The sequence below is a fragment of the Diuraphis noxia genome, unplaced genomic scaffold, assembly GCF_037042655.1.
Source record: "Diuraphis noxia isolate RWA-SAM2 unplaced genomic scaffold, SU_Dnox_SAM2 contig0001, whole genome shotgun sequence".
NCBI classification, from domain to species: domain Eukaryota; kingdom Metazoa; phylum Arthropoda; class Insecta; order Hemiptera; family Aphididae; genus Diuraphis; species Diuraphis noxia.
The window spans coordinates 33,253,574-33,273,908 of NW_028301711.1; the positions used below are offsets into that span (position 1 = coordinate 33,253,574).

Here is a 20,335-nt window from a genome sequence, read left to right on the forward strand (position 1 = left end):
AACCTATTAGTGAAATCACATTAAAATTGATATTAGTACCTTCTACCGGTACACGTTTGGCCTCGTATTAACAATAATAGATATATTATTCATATTCAATTAAATCATTCCACCTGAACATTAGTGATTTTTTCCTACCAAATGGCAGTAAAATAAATGTCTTCTTAATGTGTCCTATCGCTCGCCTGGATGTCGCGGATTCTTAATAGCCGCTAATATATATTGTCCCCACCTATTATAGAGACTCCTAACTAAAAGAGTCGATCGCCGTTTAGTCCGTCTGCTGCCTTAAACTGGTGTACATGTAGTTTTCGCTCTTGTCTCTAAAAATTTTAGTGAGTTTAAAAGTGTGTGTTTTTATTTTCAAAAATAATTTTAAATATGGCTGGTCCAATTGGAAACATGACTGCAGTATACAAGAAGAATTTTACATATATTCCTCCAACACCGCCTGCAGAACTCATCGACTGTAGCAACAATTTTACACTAGACTTCACCGGCCGCAAGTTTTTGAATGTAGGACTTGATCCTACAGATGATTTCAACACTATAGTGCAAATAATAACACCTTCAAGATATTTAAATATGTCTGCCGAATTTCTAAAACGTATATTCTCACTTATGGGGAACATTCTATCTTTTATACTCGAGCAACCTCAAAAATACAAGCGCAATTTATTTCTGGAAACAGAAATGATTTCACTATCTAGTATGGTGTATCAAGGAGAAAATGTGCTAGTGATTGAGTCGAAAAGACAAGCCGGGTGTCGGGTATTGTTGAATAGGACAGATTTAATGAAAATGCAATATTTAGAATGGTGTATTATCAAACAGTCGTTCGAAAGTCAACCATCATACGGCCAGTTGTCTTACAACAATTTGAGGTTATTGGAAATTATTTGGACCAGGAATTCTCCAATGTGAAATCACCACCGAAAAACATCGATGAAATGATCGTTTTTATCAAACATACAAGTGACGATAAAATAATTGGATCAACTCCTAAACACGACATGAATTTCATCAGCCAAATCAAAATGTATGCTTCTTCACAATTAGCTGAACAATGGGCGCAACGATGCAATGGAGAAATGTCACCAGAGGTAAACCTTTAAATTATATCGTTTGTAAAAATATTTAATGTATAATTATTATTTTATAGTTATTCACCGAATCCGAAATGAGGCTCATTTCGCCGCCTCAATACTCGAGTATGTCTCCAATGTATGATGAAGACGACCTTTCACAATCAAGGGTAATTTATAACTTGTATATATTGAAATAATTTAAGTATTAATAATTTAAATTTTATAGGCAGCTGACGAGGATCGTGATATAAATGATTTTTTAAGTCAAATCAACCCTACACAGGCGACATGGGCACCAACCAAGTCATTGGTAATACTCACATTTAATTTTTAAAATAAATATATATTAACAAATTATTATTTGTATAGCCTAGCAGTACACCATCGTTCGACTGTTTAGACAATTGTGCGCAGTACCCTCCATGGCATGATAAATACATTGAATCTCTACCAACGAGCCCCGCAGTTGATGAGAACGACGGTCCGACGTCTTTCAAGAAGTCACCATCTATTCTAGACGGCAAGCCCACGAAAAAACGGAACGCTAAACGCAAACTGTTCGAATAATTATTGTTTAATCATTTTGTGTAAAATAAAAACAAGTGTGATACTTAAACAAGTTTTTTTATTTATTAGATTAAGTTTTTACAATAAGGTTTACAATTTATATTTAAAACAAGGTATAAAAAAAAATTATAAGATATTTATAAAGTATATATATATAAAAAAAAAAATTATAAGAGTTATAATAAACAAGGTTTACAATTTTCTAACATCTCCACTAAACGGATTGTAAGTTATGATCTGATCATGTACCTGATCAATAATCTCTTTCGTAATACGATTTTTGAAAGTCTGTATAAGCTTTGTAGAGTATGCTGGTGGTATTATTTTTAAAATCGGCTCGAAAGTCTTCATATGGATACACTTCGGAATTCAAGTGTACCTTAAGATTTTTTAGTTGACAGTGATCAAACCGCCCAGCGTCGGTTTCGATATTGTTTTTTCTACTTGTTTGTAATCCAAACAACACAAATCTTGGTTTTTCGAGCAAACTGCTAGACTTTACAGTCCACGAATGAGAAGTGTTTCTAGGGAGCACTGGATACTCGCATAGATCCCAGGTCCTGAACGCACACGACAGTGTTGTACGAGAATCTAATTCTTTCAATAACTTTAATTTTTCTTTATCATTGACTTTGATAATAGGCATCTTCCAAGTCACCTTAGTCTTATTGTGATTTTTTTTATTTTTATCGACGTCGGCTGTTGCGCCTTCGCCCACAACATGTATCGCATCGAGGTCGCTAGATGCGCGATTCAAAATCAGTTGCTGATTGCAATTGAGTAATATTTTCTTATAATCTTCGCAAAACCCAAATAAATGTTTTAGTGGAATACATCCAGAAAATACATTGTTGGTCATAAAATTTTTATTATCTTCACTATCCATTTCCGAGTCCCAAGCCAAGTTCTCTAGCGCATTCAAATCGTTCGGAGTATACGAACAGTAAGCTTTCAAACTAGACGACACTCCGGGTGATTTCAATTTCTGAATTTCTATTCCATTTATCTCGTATCGCATTTCAGAGAATAAAAATGCCAATCCGTTATTTGAAAACCGAACTTACCTCTCTCTCCCACCGCATCGGCAGGTTTGTTTACTTTACCCTCGATGAAAATATAACTCTCGCACGGTAAAGTGTAAGAATCCATGTTTTGAACATTAATTCTAATTTCTTCATTGTATGATAGAGCGGTGCTTGAATACGGCGTGAACGAATGGTAACTCTTTTGAGTTATTTTACAATCGTCGACATAGTCGGCCGTCACGTCTAAATATGAGTCATCCATCATTGCAACGAACGGAGAAAATTTAAATTATTTTTCGTGAGCTTGATATTTTTCGGCTTAGGTGTTGATTTCTTAATGGCGGGTGGTATACTGACAGGTTTTTTGATTGTAGCTCTTTTTATATTAAATTTGAGCGCCATATCCACGGGTTATTTGTAAACTAACTGTTATTGGCTCACCGCGTAGATTAATCAGACAATCGTTCTGATCTTTTAGCGCGATATTCACTTTAGTTATTGAAGTCGTATTGAGACCGTAAAAAACTGGATGCCTAGGTACCTCAACGATTTTATATCCCGCAGGTACAGTAGGATAAAGCTCGTGTATGATCTGACTCGGTTCTCCGTCACAGAATGAGCCGGTGATTAAATTACACTCTACTTTTATACAGTTTATTTTCATTATGTTGACAATATTTTCAGATTCGTGAGTAGCGCCAGTAGTGTATAGCACATTTCTAAAACCTAGCAATTTCGCTATGCTATTCTCGACCCCTAAATCGACTTCATGACTACACGATATACTACACTTTAATGTTCTGCTGTTTGCTTTTAACTCAAAAAATCTGAAATAGTCAGGCATCATGTTTTGTATAATAGACTCTAACTGATCCAACTCATAAGTGCCTGTAGGTATAATAACGTTATCGTTATTATTGATTATATTACGAAATCCGATAGTATTGCAACCAGGTTCTATGTTTGGTATAGAATTATTTGTCTGTAAACTCAAAAGACATATCTGGGCAGTATTTTCTACTTCCAACGGTGGAAAGATCTCGCACGACAACTCGCTCGAGTTTCCGTTTAACGTTAATGTGAACATGATAAAAACTTTAAACACAAGTGTCCGCAGTTTGTAGTATTATATTTCTGCTCTCTGCTGTAATTGAAATGTATGTCGCATCCGTGAAAATATTGTTGTAATTCAATTGGAGGTGGTAAATTCCCAAAGCTATCAAAGTATTCGACTTTTTTTCCGATTTTTTTATACGCTACCCAATGCGTTCCTGTACCGCTTTCAGCGTCCAAGTTAACAATCGACGATTCTTGACGTTAAGGGCGTTTAGACAACTTATCTCTGGTAAACACTCCGATGAAATGAGGTATTTTCATTAAGCGAGCGATTTTTATAAGTTCGAAATCATACAACGCTCTTCTGGGTAACGTGGCTATTAGTTTTTTGACTTTCTATATTTTTTTGCTTTTGGACCACTTTTATGCGGTGTTTCTATTTTATACGAGTTGCCTTTATATGGTGTGAGATATAGTCCTTTTCCCAAATGAGATGCTGAGTTTCTATTAAATTCATTAGCCACTTTCACAACGTTGGCCACACCACCAGAGCTCCCAGAGCTGACAACCCTGCAAAAATCGGTATGAGTGGTAGCACACCGCCTTTTTTCGGAATATTTATTGTTCGTGGAACTTTGGTCTTTTTAATTTTGAATGTTTTTCGCGCGACGGCTACACATTTTTCCCTTAATTTCATCAAGTTTTTTTCACCGACATTTTTCTTGATAACATTTTTAGTGGCTTTAAGTGCTGCTTTTAAACCACAACCACTACCTACTTTATCTGTTTCCATCGGGCGCTGGACTGTCAGTCAAATTACAAAAACATAATTTAGTATACTGGAACGACCCTAACGAGCTTGTCGAAAGGTTGAAGTTACTATTAGCGTCAAAAGCAGCTGGTAATACAGGAGTTTCAAACGAAATAATCTCGATTTTCGAAGAATTGCGTGAAGCAGGGATAATAAAACATATTCCAAATGTCTAAACGTGAAATCTCAGTCGAATTACACAAACCAGCTAGAAAAAATTATACAAGGCGTAGGGTTAATGTTTATGGCAAAAACAATCTATGGCAAGCCGACTTGGTCGAAATGATACCATATTCGAAAAAAAATAAAGGTTACAAGTATATTTTATGTGTGATAGACTGTTTTACGAAATATGCTTGGGCAATAGCGTTAAAATCCAAAACTGCTAAAGAAGTTTCCAGTGCAATGTCTAAAATACTGCTCAAACGCTCACCAAAACTATTACAGCTCGATAATGGTAAAGATTTTTACAATTCAACATTTGACGCGTTGATGGGGAAGCACAAAATACACAAGTATTCTACGTATAGTACTATGAAAGCGTGTATTGTAGAACGTTTTAACCGCACATTGAAAAAAAAAAATGTTTAGAGAGTTTACGGCACGAGGTTCACACGAATGGATTTCTATTTTACCTTCATTGATTAACGAGTACAACAACTCAAAACATAGAACTATAGGAATGACGCCTGTACAAGCTGATGCTAATCCTACGTCAGTCAAAATTAAACAACGAAAAATTATAAATGGAAAAATTAAATTTAACGTAGGTGATAACGTTTGTGTAAGCACAAGTAGTATATATATACCATTCCTGGCGCACTTATTTTTATCAGTAAAAGATCACAAAGAAAACAATGTGCAAAAAGATCAGACAATTGAAATGCAATAATTATTAAAATATTTTTCATAGAACTTATCATCGATAATGGACACAATATTTCTGGAAATGGAAAGCCTTATGCTTCTAAAATACTAGAATCACCAACTTGGCTCGAAATTTGTAAGATAGCCAATGATATGATAATTACAACAGGTACTTTTTTATTCAAATATCTTCATGATATTTGTGTTTTTCAAGATTTAGGAAATATTAAAATTTGTTGTCTTGGCATGGGAGGTAAAGATTCCGATCACAAATTGCTTAGAATATAACTAAATAATCATCATTTTTTAATAGAAATATTTCTATTAAAAATATCTTAATATATTATATTTAAATAAATTTTTTATAATTGTCAATAAATTCTAAACATAAATGTCCACATATAGGAGGATCATCATAGTTTTGAAACTTGTCATTGTTATACCACAGATTATCATCACCTAAATAATTTAAAATTTCAGGAGGAGGAGTACTCGAAAATGAATCAAAATATATTTTATAATTTTTTATTTTTTTCCATGCAACCCAATGAGAACCATTTTGAGTAGAATTATTTAAATTAAATATCCCACATTCATTTAACCAAGGTTTTTCAGGTAATTCATTTATCATGAAACAACCTCTAAAAATTTTTATATTATTTCCAAATTTTATTATATCAAAATTACTTAACGGTTCGATATTTATGTTTTTTATTTTACTCCAAAAAGTTGTATAACAACCTGGATAATTTTTAATGTTTTTTCTAAATGTTGATATATCGAAATTAATCATTTTTTCGATTTTTTTTTTTTATTTGTCTTCAATCCAGAACCTTTATTTTTTTCCATTTCTTTATTGTGTCGAATTATTTCCTCTTCTATTTTTTTCTTATGATTAGTATCTTTATAACTATCATACAATGCAATTAAAGCTGGAGTAGCTACTGCTGCAGCTTCTAGAAAAGGTAAAATTAATGGTAAAAATCCACCTTTAATTTGCTTCGGTGTAATCTCCAACCTTACTCCAGAATTTTTTTTCTTGGCATTTTTTAATTTATCTATTTTATTTTGATCTAAATAATATTTATTTTCTCCTTTATATATTTTATCACTAGCAATATGAATTGTTGCATTAGAATTTTTTTTATGAGCTTCAGCCAACTTTTTTTTATGGTTTTCAGTTAATTTAAAATGCATTTTATTATACAAAATATTAAATTTTATTCAAATATTAAATTCATTCCTAAATATCTTTTTGTTTTCATTACATTTGCAGTTGTCAAAGCAGCAATTTTTTCATTCAAAGATCTATCAGAAGCATAAAATCTTTCCATTGCTTTTTGTTGTAAATTTTTATCAGCGATATGTCTTGTTTTAGTATCTTTATGATCTTTATAAAAATAATCATGTTCTCTTGCATATTCGTCTAACTTGTTAATCGGGGGAATATTTTCATCTAAATTTGTAAATGGTCCTAGATAATTATATCCAGGCCAATGTATCGGAGGTAATTTTGAACAATTTAAAAAATCATTAAAAAACCCTGAACCTTTTATAATATCCTTTGGTAAATGTGAAATATACGACATTAAGTATTCTACACCTTTAACCGGAATATCAATTATCTTTTCTATTTTTTTAATACAAAAATTAAGAATTTCAAGTTTTTCATCATGATAAAGTGTTTTTTCCCGATCTTTCTGCAGATGATATAACATGTAGTCTGTCAATTAATTGTTTAATATTATATTCTAACTTATTTGTTGTTTCTTTTGGTAAATTTAACAAAGATTGTAGTAAATATTCAACACCTTTTTTGGGAGTATCAATCAGTGTTTCCATGTTTCGTTTAAACAAATGAACAATACCAAGTTTTTCATTATGAAAACCATAATTTCCCGCTATTTCTTCTGCTAATATAAAATATAGTCTGTCAATTATTTTTATTATATTATCGATATAAATAAATTCAATAGGATTATTTGTATATTTTATTAAACCTTCTCCTTTGGGTAAACTTTGTGATTCTTTCAGTGTTGGTGATTTATCTTTTTTTGATGTTTTTGGTTTACTTTCTTTAGTTTTTGTTGATGTTAGTTTAATTTTTTCCCAAATAGGTTTAATCATTTCATTATATTTAGCACTTCCACTTGATTTAGGTTTTCCTGTGTTAATATCATTATTTTGGTATATTGAATCTGTTTCAATTAATATTTTTTCATAATTTTCAAAATCTTCTTTTGTATAAAATTCTGATTTTGTAACATCTGTATGAGTTAATAATCTCCACATACCTGGGGTTAGTATATGTTTTTTTCCATTTAAAATTATATCATCAAAGTCAAATATTATAGGGTATTTTCCGATCATGAATTCATCAGTTTTACTTATATGATATATTCCAAATGGATTAACACCTTTAGCTTCATTTGGTAAAGTTGGTAAATATTTTTGCGCATTTTCACCTAATATTATTATATTTTTAGGCATAGGAGATTTATTTGTTGTTATTAGTGGAGAACTTTTAGGTGTTTTCATATTATCTTGATCTTCTGTTAATCGTAATAATTCTGGATTACGAGGTTTATAAGGAGTAGGTATTATCATCTTTTGAATATCATTATCGGTTTTAATAGCAACCTATTTAACATCATTAACAGATGATTCAACATTTGATAAGGCTTTTAATATTGGTTCATAATGTTTTACTTTTTCTTCTGATGTATATTTATCGTTTAAAACTGTTTTTCTATAGTTATTTTGTAAATTTTTTTTAAGATTAATTATTTTTTGGATATTTTTTGGTGTATATTCAACGTGTCCCTGAATAGGGGACGCGTTATTGTTGTCACCTTCATCTTCATCTTCATCTTTTTTTATAAAATTTAAATTTTTTTCGGATTGTTGTAAATCTGATTTTTTTAAAGTTTTTTGTAAATTTTGTCTAAGATGAATTAATTGTTTCATTTTTTCTGTTTCGTTTTCTAAGTTATTTCCGACCTTGGAATTGTTTTGGTCTTCAAATGTTATATTTTTTTTAATTTTATTTTTTAATTCATTTTGAATTTGTTTGATATCCATTTATTATATAACAAATAATTTTCATCGTTCATCAATACTTAAAATATCATTACCTTTATTGTCATAGATAAAATTTTTTATTATGTCTATTGTTATGAAACCATATGTTTTTATTTTATTTTTTTTATCATATGTTTTACAATAAGTTCTAAAAATGTCTTTAAATTTGTCTAATGGTATAATTTTGCTAATAAAATTGGACCATATTTTTCAATATAATAATTTGACTGATTAAAAACAATTATAACAGTTAAATTATTTCTTATTGTTTTTATATCTACTGAAGTATAGCTTTGTGTTAAATAAATAACACTAATATTCTTTGATCTCGATCTTATAAAATATTCTATTATCAACTTTTGATCTTCTAAAAGAAAATCATCAATAACCACTACACTATTAGGTTCACAATCATCAACAGATATTATATCACCATCAGAAAAATGAATGTTTATAGAAGATATTCCATCAAATATTTTTTTTTATTTTTTATAAACTGGCTGATCAATATTTTTTGTAAAAATATATAGATTTTTATATGGAATCCAATAACTTATAATCATATTATACAACAAAGTTGTTTTACCACAGCCAGATGCTCCTACCACTAAAACTCGTGAAGGTATTTGAAATAAAGATTTTTCTTTACTATCATCTTCAATATATTTTTTTACCATTAATTTATCCATTTATATAAAAAAATATATATATATTTGCTATTATAAATAATAATTTATAATATTTTTAAAAAATACGATCAATATATTGAAAGATCTCAATATAAAACTTTTTTACCTTTGAATAATTCACAACATAATACACCTAATAAAACTACAATTTTTAGAATAGATAATATGGATGATTTTCTGAGCATTAAAGATGCAAAGTTTTATATTTATGGTAGATATTTGCAAAAAGATGGAAAAGATTATCCTAAAGAATCAAAAATACAACTAATTGATAATTTTCCTGCATTTTTATTTACTAGAATTGAAGTTAAAAAACATGGTAAAGTCTTGGATGAAATTGAAAATCCAGGAGTTGCTAGTACAATTAAAGGTGTGTTAGATTTTTCTGTGGATCCAAACGGACCAATTATAAACTCAGGATTTTCAAGCAAATATAAAGGTGGAGGTCGTTTTAATGTTATGGGTAAATTATCACAATTCGGATTAGGATGGTTTAAAGACCAAATATATCCTGTTTTCCAAGGTGATATGGAAATAATTTTTACGAGAAATACAGATGATGATGCATTGTTAAAAAAAGTTGTTATAGGAACAGAAGATGGAAAAATTATTATTGATGAATTTACACTTAGAATTCCAATTTTAGAATTCAATCCTATGTATAAAGTTTTATTGTTAAATGATTTAAAAACAATTTCTCAAGAAAAAAAATATATTTTTAATTTTAAATCATGGCAATGTATTGAAGAAAGAAATATATCAGGAAAAACCATAAAACTCGATTTAACAACTCAATATCGAAGTCTTAATAGTCCTTTGTTTGCGGGTGTGGTATTTCAAACAAACAAGTTAAATACTCAAGAACATGATCCTTGTGAATTTGATCATTGTAATGTGAAAAATTTTAGGTTTGAAATAAATGGAAGACGTTATCCTGAAGAAACTCAAGATCTAGATTTTAAGAATGAAAAATATTGTGAGGCTTATGATAGTTTGATGGATTATAAAAAAACTTTTCATAAAACTCATCAAGAACTTCCTTTGATGTATAATGATCCAAACGATTTTAAAACATTTAGAACAATATATCTTGTAAACATGACTAGACAACCAACAAATATTTCTGCAACTAAACAAAATATTATTTTACATGTGGATTTCAATGAAGATTTACCTAAAAGTACAATTTGCTATGTATTTTTCGTTAGAAATGATGAATTTTTATTTGATATTGAAAAAGGAACAATTGAAGAATCTTTTACTAATTAAATTAGATAATAGATTTACACTTCTTTTAAGAGAATTATTTTCATGTCTTTCTGACAACAATAATAGTACTCCACCTCTTTCTGGAATAAATTTTTGTGTTTTCAATAGAAATATTTCTATTGAAAAATAATTTTAATATTTATTTTGTTTTTTTTAGTAGGAAATGAGGGGTGGGTGGGTCCAATACACCCAGCCCTTTCTTTCTATTGAAAAATAATTTTAATATTTATTTTGTTTTTCTTCAATTAGATCAAGATAAACAATAAAATCATCACCAAAATTAACAATATCACCATTTTGATCAAGAATATATATTTTTATCTTTTGAATTGTTCTTACATTTACTTGTCTGTACATTATTGGATTACATCTTATAAAAGGATTATTTGAATCATAATAAAAAACAAACAAAAGTTCCTCTTCGATAACTTTTTCATCAATAGATGAAACAGACTTTTCAATTATGTTGCAATGTACTTCTAATAATTGTTTATTTATATTATTATCTAATTTTTCAGAATCTCCTACATGTTTATATAAAAAATTATTATCAATCCCTAAACTTAATTTTAAATTTTCGTCTATCAAACAAGTATTTTTTGAAGTTAATTTAATAAAATTATTATCATTTAGTAATTTGATATTTGAAGGTAATATACTATTCAATTGATCAATTGAATAGTTACCTTCAATTTTAGTTTTATATATTTTATCAGATTTTTTTGTTTGGCTAAATATAACACCGTTTATATTTTTTAAAAAACATTGTGTATAAAAAATTGGTTTGTTTGATCCTGTTATTGTATATTCAATATCAGGACCTAGTTTCCATGAATCAGGCCATACCCTATTTATAGGGATTAAATATCCCATATAATCAAAACCTAAACAATTTGATAAATATTCATCAAAACTTAGACCGATTGAGGCTGTAATATTTAAAAAATCATCAATTAATTCAAGACTTATTTTAGGAAAATCATAACAATTCAGTAAATTTTCAATTTCATTTATTGTGTATATTCCTATTGGAATTTCAATCTTCGGTATTTCACCATTTCTACCTAATCTAATTATACATTCTTGATCTATATTTATATATTTTTCTTCAGAAGTAGGACAATACATTAAAGTATTACCAACTAATGAAAAATCAAATTCTTTATTTTCAAATCCTAAATTTTTTTTAAATTTTTCATCTAATTTATAATAACAAGGAGATTCAATTTGAATTTTTTTATTATTGTAAGATAAGAATACCGGTTCAATTAATTTATTTAAATATGAAATGCTATATATACCTTTTTTTATATATATTTCTCTATGTTCAATTTCTATTTTACAATCTGATTCAATATTAATCAAATTTAAACTTTTTAAATACATTGATTCGAGACCTATTTTGAATTTATTATTATCATTGAATTCTGGTTGTGGTAAATGAATATAACCATTTTTTTTTACTTTTATAAATACCATTTATAAAAGTTTATATATTTTTTTTTTCTAATTTATTCAAAATCAATCAAATGCATTGATTTTCCTTTGTTTAATTTTTTCATTCCTTTATAAATAAGATTAAATTTTGTTTTCGAATTTTTATATAACGATATATTTTCATCTATCATTTCATCATTATCTAAATATCTATTTGGTAAAAATACTCTAATTTTATTATCTAATACAACAGTTATTATTTTACCATGCTCTGTATCAAAATATTCGAAAAAAGTCACCTCATATTTTTTTCCTTGTTCTAATGTATCTAATTTTACAAAATCATATTGAGTGTTGACGCATTTATTTAAAGATGCTTTAAAATTTTCCATTTCTATTATTTATTATAATAAAAATAAAAATTTTTAAACATCGAAACATTAAAACATACATTTAAGCATAACAACATAACTATGTAAATCAATTACTTATGTTCACGTTGTCGTTGTTGATTTTCACGTTCACGTTCACGTTCACGTTCACGTTCATGTTCACGTTGTTCTATTATCTTTATTGTCACATTGCGGAAATAAAGCATATTCTTAAGTTTCTTAAGTTTCTTGATTTCATGTTCATATTCTTCACACTGTTTTTTACGTAGTTCGATTTGAGATAATACCAGGTTAAATATATTATATTCATTATAATCACTATCACTATCATATTTACCATTTTCACGTAGACATTGTTTATTTTCATGTTTACATTCGATGATCAAATTAGTAGGTAATGAAAAAACAACATAACTACGTTGAATAATTACGTATAACTGTATAAGTATAAGATGAATAATTACGTATAATAATAATAATATATAATATATCAACGTTTGTGTAGCTAGACTGATTATTTTTTTTTAACATCCGGTATTGAATATCTTATCATATATATATATATATATATACATATATATATATATATATATATATATATACCTATATATATTATGAGGTTTTTATTTATCGAATTATTTAAATAGTGTTTAAATGTGTTCTTAGTAAGATCGTAATTAGTGGGGAATGTGTGGCGCCGCATATTCTCCTGCTAATTTAATCATGCTTTGAAGACATTTACAGTAAATTGGATAGGTGTAGGCGCCCACCTATCTAGTTCTACTGAAAAACTGTAGTTGACGATCAACAACACTTGGATAATTTCTCCCTCCCACGATAGCTTTACAGATATCTGTAAAAGAGTTCCGGCCTCCTTTTTTCATAACGGGTATCTGTAAAGCTGGGAATGATTTTACCGATTTTTTGCATTTTTTTTCAGATTTTTTTTTTCAATTGAAAATATTTGTTATTATTATTATTATTAAATATTTTAAAGTCTGATAATTCATTTAATAATTGATATTATCAAGTCGGAACAGCACAGATATTATTTATATACTTATCTACACTATATACTAAAAGTTTACCCCTCACTTCATATTTTTGATTTAAGTATAACTCCGGTAATATTTATGTTAGAAAGTTCATTTTTGCTTTAAACATTTTTAATTTTAATTCTCTTTAAGTCCCCCTCATAGTCTGATAGTCTAAAATTATTTCCAAAGATTTTTGGAAAAATCAAAAAAAAAATTTTTTGCAATATAAAATGAGCGATGAATTATTACAAACTATACATTGTCTTAAATGTAAAAAAAGAACAAAAAATTTAAATCCTATTAAAATGCAAACAGTTAATTTCAACAGAATTTCAACAAAATGTTTGGATTGTAAAACAAATAAAAGTAAATTTACAACATCATCTGAAATTGAACAACCCGTCACCAATAAATCTATAAATCAAAATATTTCAAATAATACAGACAAATTTTTATTAGCTAAAGAACTTCATAAACCAGTCAGATTAAGATTTCCTAAAAGAAGGATTATCACTAAAGGTATTGATGATCTATGGGCTGCTGATTTAGTTATAATGAGAAATTATTCAAATGAAAATAAAGGTTATTGTTATATAATTACTGTTATAGATACTTTTTCAAAATTTGTATGGGCATTACCACTCAAAAATAAAGATGTTATTAGTGTTTCAAAAACATTTGAAAAAATAATAAAACAAGCTAAATCACAAAAACATCAACCACCAAAATTATTACATGTTGATAAAGGCTTGGAGTTTGTAAATAAACATTTTAAACAAACTTTGGAAAAATATAATATTCATATGTATCATACTCAAAACGAAGAAAAATCTGCAATTATTGAGCGATTTAATAGAACATTAAACAAAAAAATGAGAATAAAATTTGAAATGCAAAAATCTAAAAAATGGTTTAACATTTTACAATCTTTAATAGATGAATATAATTTTGATGATATACATAGATCTATTGGTATGAAACCTTGTGAAGTAAATAAATCTAACGAAGACCTTGTTCTACGCAAATTATTTTATACAAAAAACAAACCTAAATTAAAAATAAAATTTAGCGTGGGTGATAGAGTCAGAATAAAAGCATATAAAAAAACATTTGCTAATAAATATAGTAATAATTGGACAACAGAAATATTTATAGTTAATGAAATTTTAAACACAAATCCTATAACCTATAAAATTATAGATTTAAATAATGAAGAGGTTGAAGGGAGTTTTTATAACGAAGAGATGCAAAAAACAAAATTTTAATTGTTATTTAAAAATTCTATAAAATTATGTAATTTATTAACATTAACCCGTAGAGGATCAATGTTTTTTTCTTTATAAAATTCCATAAATTCTAATAAATTTTCTATATTATTGTCTCCAGATATTATGAATTGTTATTTTTAATCGAAATTATTCTATTAATAAATTGAATCTAAAAAATAATAATATTTTTTATAATAATGAATATATTAAATATTACTGAACCCTTAGTTAAAGAAATTGATAACAATAATAAAATGAATATATTAAATATTACTGAACCCTTAGTTAAAGAAATTGATAATAATAAAATGAATAACAAAAAAACATATCCTCCCAAAATTTGTGATAAATGTAACTTAACAGTTGATAGCAAAAATTGGGCTGCTCATTTGAAAACTATTCGTCATCAATCAAATGATATAGATCAAACAATTTTACCTTTTAGATATAATAAAACATACAAAGGATTACCAATTAATCAAGAAAAACAAAACAAATATAATTATTTGAAATTAATGAAAAATGATATAAAAAAATATATGAAAAAATTTTCAAAAAAAGATAATTTATATGTTGAATTTTGTGCTATTGAATATCATGATAATACTGAAATAATTAAATATAATTTACATAAAATTCCAATTTATGGAAATATTTTCATTATTGATCAAGAAGATGATAATACTAGAAATCCTTATATTTCTAAACTATTACATTCACCAAGTTGGTTAGAACTTTGTAGAATAGCCAATGATATGATAATTACAACAGGTAATTATAGACATCGTTTTCTAGAAGATGTTAAGGTTGTTCAAGATTTAGGAAATATTATAAAATGTGTAAATTTTTTATGGGTTCTTAATATTAAAATAATATTAAATTAAATAAATCGACTATATGTTTCACATTGTTTTTAAATGACATGAGTTAAAGGAAGTGATATCTATAATACAACAGACGAGAGGTGGGATAGTAAGTAGGTCAACTCTTATCTGTTTTTAAAAAATGTATTTTTAATAGAATAATTTCTATTAAAAAATTGAATGTAAAAAAAAAATTATATCCTCTATAATAAAGAATGGAAAGTTTAAATAAAATTGATTCCTTAGTTAAAGGAAATGTTAATATTAATAAAATGGATAATAAAAAAACATATCCTAACAAAACTTGTGATAAATGTAACTTAACAGTTACTTACAAAAATTGGTCTAGACATTTGAAATCTATTCGTCATCAAACAAATGATGTAGATCAAACAATTAAACCTAAGTTTAATAAAACATACAAAGGTAGAACAACAAAACAAATAAGACAAAAAAAAGAGAAAATACCAAAAACAAATAACAAACAAATAAGAACAAAAAAAGAGATAATACCCAAACCACATAGAGTTTTCAATTTTAGTGCAAAAATGTTTGAAAAGAACAACACGATTCACCCTATTTTAAAAAATGAAGAAACAGCATTTCAAAGTAGATTAAAAACTTATGTTATTAAAAATAATATGGGTATTAAAGATGTTCAAGTGTTTTTAAATAGTTTAGATAATCCAGTAATAGGACAACTTAAACATGCATTAAAGAAGAAAAATTTAAAAGTTAATATTATGTTTCTTGCTATATATAAGAGAGGTACTAATGAAGAAAATATGGAATATAAAGAATGTAATTTTAAAACAACAAATAAAATTTTAACTACAAATTCTGACTTAAATGATTATTATACAAATGAAAAAATTAAAATTTTAAATGAAATTGAAGAGTTTGAAATGAAAGATTCTCAAAGGAGACTTCATCAAATTTTAAGTTTGGGAATAAATATAAATAAATATGTTCCTTTTAAGGGTTCTTCATATATTCCATAACCTAAACATATTGGAGATAAAAAAGCTATTATCAATGTTAAAAATAAAGATGATAAATGTTTTCTTTGGGCAATACTCTCTGCTTTACATCCTGCTAAAAAAGATGCGCAAAGAGTAACTAAATATATTCCTTTTGAAAATGAATTTGATAATGCATTAAAAGGTATTGAATTTCCAGTAAAAACCACAGACGTTCCAAAATTTGTTAAAAGAACAAAAGATATTTCTATTAATATTTATTGTTTAGATAAAAAAGTAATTGTACCTTTAGAAGTAACTATTATAGAAAAAACCAATCATATAGATTTGATTTATTTAAGAAAGGATAATAAGAATAAACGTCATTATTGTTGGATTAAGGATTTATGGAAACTTTGTGGAAGTCAAATGACAAAAGATGGTCATAAAAGACTTATATGTAAAATGTGTTTAAATAGTTTTGATACAAAAAATAAGTTAAATGACCATCAAATTTATTGTGCTAATAATAAAGCTGCTAAAATAGTTCTACCAGAAGCCTATAATAAAACTTTAGAATTTCAAAATTATAATCATTCATTAAGAGTCCCTTTTGTGATTTATGCTGACTTTGAATGTACACTTAAACCAATATATACTTGTCAACCAAATGATACAGAATCTTTTACAAAATGCTATCAGAAACATATACCTAATAATTTTTGTTATTATATTAAATATAGTAATGATGATTATAAACCTCCTGTAGAATATTCTGGTCCAAACGTTGCTCAAAAATTTTATGAATGTATGAAAAATGAAGAAATACTTATTTCTAAAATGTATGATAAAATAGTTCCTATGAAAACTTTGAATGCAGAACAATTAAATAATTATTATAATAAATCTGATAAATGTCATATTTGTGAAAGATATTTATCAGATTTACCTCCAATGCTAGAGAAAAAATTTAAAATAATTAAAGGTGTTATTGAATATTACAAACAATTTAAAATAGTTGAAGACGATAATGCTAAAAAAATTAAAGGTGTTATTGAATATTACAAAAAATTTAAAATAGTTAAAGACGGTGATGATGCTAAAAAATTAAAATTATATAAAAAAAATTTTAAAATAATTAAAGATGTAATTAAATATTACAAAAATTTTAAAATAGTTGAAGACGATGATGCTAAAAAATTAAAATTGTATGAAGATAAACTTAAAAACGAAATAGAAAATAAAAATAAAAATATGCGAAAAGTTCGGGATCATGACCACTTAACTGGAGAATATAGAGGAGCAGCACATTCTATCTGTAATCTTAATTATCAAAATCCACGTTTTATTCCAATTGTTTTTCATAATCTTTCAGGTTATGATGCCCATCTATTTATAAAAGAATTTGGGAATGACAATGAAAAAATAAAATTACTCGCAAATAATGAGGAAAAATATATTTCTTTTTCAAAAATGATGCCACGTAAAGTAACTAGGAAAGGCGAAGAAATAAAAATTTATACAGAATTAAGATTTATTGATTCATTCAAATTTTTACCTAGTTCTTTAGACAAGTTAACAAATAATTTAAGAAATGATTCAAAATTAAATTTAAAAAATAAATTTAAAGAACTTAGTAAATATTTTCCTGAAGAACATTTAGATTTAGTTACTAGAAAGTTAGCTTATCCCTATGAGTAAATTTAATGAAACATGTTTACCTCCTATTGAAAAATTTTATAGTTCTCTTACTAATAAAAATATAACTAAAGAGGAATATGAAAACTCACAGAAAATTTGGAAAGTGTTTAATATACAAAATATGCGTGAATTCACTAGTTTATATAATAAGATCGATGTTTTATTATCAACAGATATAATAGAAAATTTTAGAGATATTTCTTTAAAAAAATATAAATTAGATCCTATGTGGTATTACACAACACCAGGATTTGCATGGGATTGTATGTTAAGAATGACAAAAGTAAAATTAGATTTATTAACAGATATAGATCAAATATTGATGTTCGAATCTGGAATCCGAGGTGGTTTATCTCAATGTAGTTAAAGATATTCAAAAGCAAACAATAAATACATGGGAGATAAATTTAAAAAAAAGGAGGAGTCAATATTTTTACAATATTTGGATGCAAATAATCTTTATGGGTGGGCAATGAGTAAATACCTACTAGTATTTACCTACTGGAGATTTCAAATGGGTTGATAATGTGAAGAATTTTGATGTAATGAATATTTCTGATAAATCATGCAAAGGTTATATTTTAGAAGTAGATTTATCTTACCCTAAAGAACTTCATGATATACATTCAGATTTTCCTTTAGCACCAGAAAAACATTTTGATAACGAACAACTCCCAAAATTATTAACAACTTTGTATGATAAGAAAAAATATATAATACATTATGAAACACTAAAATTATATATTAATTTAGGATTAAAGATAGAGAAAATTCATAGAGTGTTAGAATTTAGTCAATCTCCTTGGTTAAAAGTGTATATTGATTTTAATACTAATCTCAGATCAGAAGCTAAGAATGAGTTTGAAAAAGACTATTTCAAACTAATGAATAATAGTGTTTATGGACGTACTATGATGAATGTTCGAAATCATGTTGATATAAGATTATGTTCTAATGCACTCAGCTTAGACAAATTAATTGCAAAACCAAATTTTGATAGAAGGACAATTTTTACAGAAAATTTAGCTGCAGTACATATGAAAAGAACACAAATATCTTTCAAACAACCAATATATCTAGGAATGTGTATTTTAGATTTATCTAAAATGTTAATGTATGATTTTTATTATAATATTATAAAGAAAAAATATGGAAATAGGGTTAGATTGTTATATACAGATACAGATTCACTAATATTAGAAATAAAAACTAATGATTTTTATCAAGATATGAAAATTATGTTAGATCATTTTGACACTTCAGATTATTCAAAAGATAATATTTATGGTTTACCTTTAGTTAACAAAAAAGTCTTAGGAAAGTTTAAAGATGAGTTAAATGGAAAAATTATGACTGAATTTATAGGTTAAAGATCCAAATTATATTCACATCGAATCTTAGATACTGAAAAAGAAATTAAAAAAGCTAAAGGTGTTAAAAAAAATGTTGTGGAAAATAAAATATGTTTTAATGATTTTGAAAATTGTTTACTAACAAAAGAATCAAAATATGTTAAACAAAATTTATTTAGAACTAAGAAACATGATATTTTTACTGTAGAACAAAACAAAAAAGCTCTAAGTGTTTATGATGATAAAAGATTTATTTTGGACAATGGTATTGATACATTAGCTTGGGGGCATTATAAAACAAACATAGATAGAAATGATTTTGTAAACCATCTGAATACACTAATTAGAAATCAAAATCAAAAAGATTAGAAAAATATTTTTAATAGAATTGTTCTATTAAAAATGTTTATAATAATGTGTGCCTGCATTGGGCATGCGTTTAAATATATGTTTTTAAAAAAAATTTTAATTATTAATAATATAAGTTTTGTAAAAAATATTTTAATTATTAATATCATAAGTTTTGTAAAAAAAAAAAATATTTTAATAATTATTGCAATTCAATTTTTAATTATTAATTTCATATTTTTTGTGAAAAATATTTTTGGGGAAATATTGCATTTAAAATTTCAATTATTAATATCATAAGTTCTATGAAAAATATTTTAATAATTATTGCATTTCAATTGTCTGATCTTTTTGCACATTGTTTTCTTTGTGATCTTTTACTGATATAATAAAAGTGCGCCAGGAATGGTATATATATACTACTAGCACATATAAAGGTGTGTTTGCAAAAGGCTATTTGCCTAGCTGGTCTACAGAAATATTTAAAATCATTAAAATTAATGAAACATTACCTACTACTTATCA

At 26.5% G+C, this 20,335-nt stretch overlaps 2 protein-coding genes across 2 annotated transcripts; one reads left to right on the forward strand and one right to left on the reverse strand.

Annotated features, from left to right (window-relative positions):
* Window positions 1–381: 381 nt before the first annotated feature.
* On the forward strand, window positions 382–1,655 carry LOC107172173 (uncharacterized). Its single transcript, XM_089216302.1, has 4 exons — window positions 382–1,103; window positions 1,163–1,255; window positions 1,315–1,398; window positions 1,458–1,655. Exons 1-4 carry the CDS (start codon window positions 816–818, stop codon window positions 1,653–1,655), a joined length of 663 nt encoding a protein of 220 aa, XP_089072428.1. The 5' UTR covers window positions 382–815.
* Window positions 1,656–1,908: 253 nt separating this feature from the next.
* LOC107172172 (uncharacterized) lies at window positions 1,909–2,942 on the reverse strand. Its single transcript, XM_015522455.2, has 2 exons — window positions 2,720–2,942; window positions 1,909–2,648 (listed from the first exon to the last, which is right to left on the reverse strand). Exons 1-2 carry the CDS (start codon window positions 2,940–2,942, stop codon window positions 1,909–1,911), a joined length of 963 nt encoding a protein of 320 aa, XP_015377941.2.
* Window positions 2,943–20,335: the final 17,393 nt, after the last annotated feature.